Raw genomic sequence first — 5,732 nt, 5'->3', positions numbered from 1 at the left:
GTCCTATGTTGAAATAATTTCTAAGTGGCTAAGAACCAGAGGCTCTGGTCATGAAGACCAGAGGCTCTGGAAGAGAGACCAGAGGGGCTCTGTCCTTGATGTGAAATATAATTGCTAAGTATGATTCAACTAGAGGCTCTAGTCGTGAGACCAGAAGCTCTGGAAGAGAGACCACCAGAGGGGCTCTGGCCTTGATGATGTATTATTTTCTTATGGTGCACAAGCAAAGGGGCTCTGTCAATACAACCACAGAGGCTCTAGCCTAAAGGACTTAAGAGTCCAGAGGCTCTGTCAATGCAACCAGAGGCTCTGGCCGTCCACAGAGGCTCTGGTCTTCTTCCAGACTTAGTCGTTTAAGGTATATAGCTAGATGATACACCTTGTGTCTGAACTCACGTTCCTATAATTTTGTTGACGTGAAGAACGTTCTTAAGCATAGTTGACCAAGGTTGACCCTAACCAACATAGTTGACCGTAAGTTGACCTTTATGTTAACCTTTAGGAGAAATTAATCATTTATATGCTATTTACTATTATAAATTGTAGGTTGCCAGACAGTGACRTTAGTTAAGCAATCTACGTTAATAGGTGAGTCTTCATGAGASTTACAATGGGATGCATACCTATGTATAAATTTATTTTCGAGCATTATATGATTTATATGATAACGGGTACATATACATGATGTTTCACTTTACATACATGATATATTTTACATGTATGTCATTTTTTTTATCAGTTGCATGCTATGTGTTTAAGCAGTTTTCAAATAACTCTAGCATGTTATATCATATGAAAGTTTTATGATCAGTTTTAGCGGGTGAGCATTTGACCAGCAAGTCACGACCAGTATAAAACACTACCCGGACAAGTGGGTGATCAATTAAGATTGAAGTATGAACCCAGGGCGTGTTTGTGACTAAATGACTCACACCCGACAGACAAGTTATGAGATCTCTGTTATTTCAGTGCTGCATGTTTTTCTGAAAATGCATACTTTTGGTACAAAGTTTACAAGTTGATATGTATGATGTGAAATGATCTTTATTCACGCAAACCATGAACTCACTGAGCTTTATAAGCTGACTATAGTATGCATCTCAGGGCCAGGTAGTTGGAGATTGGATAAGAGCAAAGGACACGCTTAGAGAGTCGCTACTTATCATCTTATGTTTAGTCTTTTGACGTTGTGTTGATCTTTGTAACTTAACCCGATATGAGGTGGGTTAGAACTTAAGTAAATTTTTGAACGGTTCAAGGACCTCCGCTGTAAACAGTTCAAACGGTTTTATGTTAGCCGTCTTTTGGAGTATGTATTTAAGAATTGTTTCAGATCACGTGACATTCTCACAAAGAAAAAAAAAATGAGGGTGTTACAAGTATCTCAATGACTAGGTAACACGTTAAGGCGTTGGTATAGTGAAGGCTAGAAACTAGAGACAAACATTAAAGTTAAAGCCAACAACTTCAGATCTAGTCAACACTGGATTCATACCATATGAAGCAACACTTGCCCCTAGACCCTGCAAAAGAGCATGACCCTATTGCCCCACGATGTAGACTTCAAGTTAGCTTATAAATTTGCGTTCTCTGCATCTCCCATCTCATATTATAACTTAACAAAAATCCTTTCACTCTTATATAAATCTAAATTACACCAAATGGCCAATGAAACATTTTAAACTTATTTATTTATAATTATATTACTTAGATCAAAACTTAAGTTAATTTAGTTAACATAAATCATCAATAATGATTTAAAAGTCAATTAATTTGTCAAAATATTCTTCTTTTTTGCCTTTTTATCTGAAATTAACTATCTATATTAGTTAATATGATTAAGGGGTTGTTTGTTTGGCTCTTAATGGTTACATTAAGAGCCAACCTCTTAATCGGTAAGAGGTCAAGGTTGTTTGGCAAAAAAAATGGCTCTTAATGGTTACATTACCCCTCTTAACCATTTTGCATCTAGGGCTTCTCTAAACCATTAAGATTTATCTTTTTCCAACTTTGTCCTCTCTCTCAACGTTCCTCACACATCGCTCACAGCCCCTCCCCCCACCCTACGATCGTCGGTCTTCTTCTTCCAGCAGGTCTCACGTCGGCTTCTTCCAGCGCCGTCTGTCGTCGCCGCCTCTCATTGCTGCCTCACGTCGCCGTCTCCGGTCGCCTCCATCCTTTTTCTCGCAAGCTTCAGGTATTATTCCGCCCCTACTGCTTCAGGTATACCCCAAGGAAAAGAAAACAACAGATTATTATCAAGCCAGGTTATGCATTCTATGTGGAAACAACAGATTATTATCTAGACATGGTTATTGATTTTCCAGGAAACCAACAGAAATATCATGGGGTTATCCACTGTATGTTGAAATTTCATGGGGTTATGCTTTATCTTTTCACAAGCCTACTGTATGTGCACTGAAATTTCATGGGGTTATGCACTGTATGTTGAAATTCCACAAGCCTACTGTTTTGGACATTTCTTTCCAAATTTGTACTTCTTGGAGTAATAAATTGAATTCTTGACTTTCTTGGATCTACACACTGTTTTGGACATTTCTTCACTACTTTGAGCTTCAAATGTATGCTTTGGACATATTTTCACTACATTGTATGACTTGTTCATTTATTGACTTGACTTGATAAAGTTAATAAATTGAATTATTGACTTGTTATGGTAATGGTGATTATAATGGTAATGGTTATGGTAATTGTTATGGTTATGGTAATTGTTATAAAATTGTTTGGATTAGGTATGGAATTGGTTGGTGAATCTTGGCACCAAAAGAAACGTAGGATTACATGGAAAAAGGAAGGGTTGGTCCAAACATTTCTTGAAGCTTGTATACACGAGACAATTAAAAATGGACGAGAAGGTAGTAGTCTTAAGTCACAGTCGTGGAAGAATGTTGGAGAAGAATTGAAAAGGAAACATAACATTAGCATCGACCAACGACAAATGAAAAATCACTACGATTACCTAAAGGGAAAATACGCAGCATGGTCTAAATTGAAAAACAAAAYGGGCAATGTCTACGATCCATCAACCAACACCTTCAATCTATCCGATGAAGAATGGAAGATAGAAATTTCAGTCAATTTATTTCTTATTCTTTACATAGTTATATTTTTATATGGATATAAATTTTTTTTAAACAGCAAAGTAAATACATGGAACCATTGAGAAGTACCTGACTGCTTTACCCTGAACTCTGTGTGCAACTATTTGATGGAGTTGCTAGTGTTGGGCTTGAGAGTTATGGAACAACATCTACAATTCATGATCCTTATAACTCTGATCCCAACTTGAATGAAGATATACCTGACACACAAGAAACCGGTGCACCACCCTCAACTCAAGAAACCGGGGGGCCACCCTCAACTCAAGAGTGTTCTTATCGTCCTCCAGTACAAAGCAAAAAGCGGACAGCTAAAGAAATAGGTATTTCAAAAAAAAACGAAAGTTGAAGAAACTATTTTGAAAGTTATGAATGTTATGCTAGAGAAGCATGGAGGAGCAAAAGATGACATTGATGATTGCTTGAAGAAGTTAGAGGAACTTGGATGGGATACACCGTTGCATGATATAGCACTCTTTGTTTTAGCCGAAAATGCTGACTATAGGAAAATGTGGATGCGTTTAGAACCAACGAAGTGTGAGAATTGGATTAGACTTATGGGACGCAACTACGGACTACTTTAGTTGGTGGGATTGATTAGACTATGTTTTTGGGAGGATATGTGTTTTAATTAAACTTCATGCTATTGATTCGAACATGTCTTTTGGATTTGTGTTTATTTTTGGATTCGAACATGTGTTTTGGAATGGATTTATTTATGGTAAAATGTGTTATGGAATGGATTTGTGTTTATTTATGGTTTTCCTCTTTAATACATGTGTTTCTCATGTGCTTAATATGTGTTTCAAGGTAATACATGGATTTTGAAGAAGAACCTTTGCTAGTTATGATCATCTATTGGTATTGGAAATACAAACTTTCTTCAAGAATAGAACGAATAAGAGATAACACTTCTGCCTTAACTGGACATGCATATACACTAGAATTGTTAGCCGGATCAAATACACAATGCATTGAATTGATGCGGCTTTCTCGGGACGCGTATATACTATTATGCAACCATTTTAAAGAAAAAAATTGGTTGCAGGATAGTAGGAATGTCACCGTCGAGGAGAAGATATATTTTTGACAATTATTGGCCATAATGAACGCTTTAGAATGGTTAAACGGAGATTTCAACACTTTATGGAGACTATTCATAGAAACTTTCGTGAAGTGCTACGAGCAATGATGAAATTTGCAAAAGAAGTTATACGACCGACATCCTCTGAGGCAACACAAAACACATCAGAACGTCAAAGAAACCTCAGACAAATATTTTCGGTAAGTTTTCTATTATATTATGTAAAAGCAACAAGCCTGTTATATTTATAATTAATTTGTATTTCTCAATAAAGGGGGCAATGGGTGCATTAGATGGAACTCTCGTACATGCAGTCGTGCCTGTTGATCAACAAGCTCGTTATAGAGGTAGAGGAAGAGGTGAATGTTATCAAAATATTTTAGGTATTTGTGACTTTAATATGCTTTTCACGTTTGTTTGGGCTGGATGGGAGGGTATAGCACATGATGCTAGAGTGTTGAGAGAAGTTGCTTTTAGTCCAACCTCTGACTTTCCATTTCCTCCACGAGGTATGTAAAATTTTCACTCAACTTTAAATGTTTACCATTTCTTATACATTTTATATTAACACAAATTTCGATTGTAGATAAATATTATCTCTGTGATGCTGCTTATGCCAATACTCGTGGTTTTATGACTCCATATCGCAATACGAGGTATTAGCTTGCTGATTTTCGACGACAACGTACCTTGACCAAAGAAGAAAGGTTCAACCATGCTCATGTGCAACTCAGAAACGTTATCGAGCGTGCTTATGGTGTCTTGAAGGCAAGATTTCCAATTTTAAAGCAAATGGCTCCCTAACCGTTTCGCATACAAAGGAACGTTGTGATTGCCTGTTTTGCAGTTCATAATTTTATACGAAGATGCAATATCCACGATCAGTTATTCATGGACTACGAAAACGACCCCATGTTTATTGCCGAGGGACAAGAAGAAATCGAGGGAGGCGATGAAGATGACATGGATGGAATGCTTTTTGGGACTCAAAACAATCAATATATGGCTAATTTACGTTACCAGATTGCAAATCAGTTAATGTTAAATCCGTCAAATTAAGAATTGTTCAAAAACTATTATGTTGGAATTTGATTGTTATATTTTTGTTTATTCCTGAATTTGAAAAATTATGTTTGGTTGGACTAATATGAAATCTTGTTTTGAACTAATAATGTTACGTTTGTTTGGATTAATATGAAATATGTAGTTATATTTGTAAAATAATTGTTTTATTCAGATATCTGCCAAACAGGTCTATTTCATTCAGTACTAAATCATTCAGAGGGTTAAAATGGTAATTTACTGTCATTTAGAGAACAATTACCAAACAACGTTATTTCATTCAACACTTAACCATTATGACCCTCTTAACCATTCTGATCTCTTAACCATTTTGCACCAAACCATTAAACGACCGCCAAACAGTCCTAAGAGTTAAAAGAAATATGATATAAATGATATGTACTTTAAGAAATAAATATGTAGTTATAGATATAGTAGTAGCTCCTCCTACCCGGGGCCCCTTGTCC

General features: G+C 36.3%; 1 protein-coding gene across 1 annotated transcript; it reads left to right on the top strand.

The window, feature by feature from the left end:
• The first annotated feature begins 4,265 nt into the window (after positions 1-4,265).
• LOC112508984 lies at positions 4,266-5,262 on the top strand. Its single transcript, XM_025113853.1, has 4 exons — positions 4,266-4,403; positions 4,478-4,712; positions 4,790-4,859; positions 5,070-5,262. Exons 1-4 carry the CDS (start codon positions 4,266-4,268, stop codon positions 5,260-5,262), a joined length of 636 nt encoding a protein of 211 aa, XP_024969621.1.
• The last annotated feature ends 470 nt before the right edge of the window (positions 5,263-5,732 follow it).

The sequence above is a fragment of the Cynara cardunculus genome, assembly GCF_001531365.2.
Source record: "Cynara cardunculus var. scolymus isolate 2C chromosome LG 3, CcrdV1, whole genome shotgun sequence".
NCBI lineage: Eukaryota > Viridiplantae > Streptophyta > Magnoliopsida > Asterales > Asteraceae > Cynara > Cynara cardunculus.
Note: the sequence above shows the minus strand (reverse complement) of the source record. Positions and strands in the feature narration are given on the sequence as shown.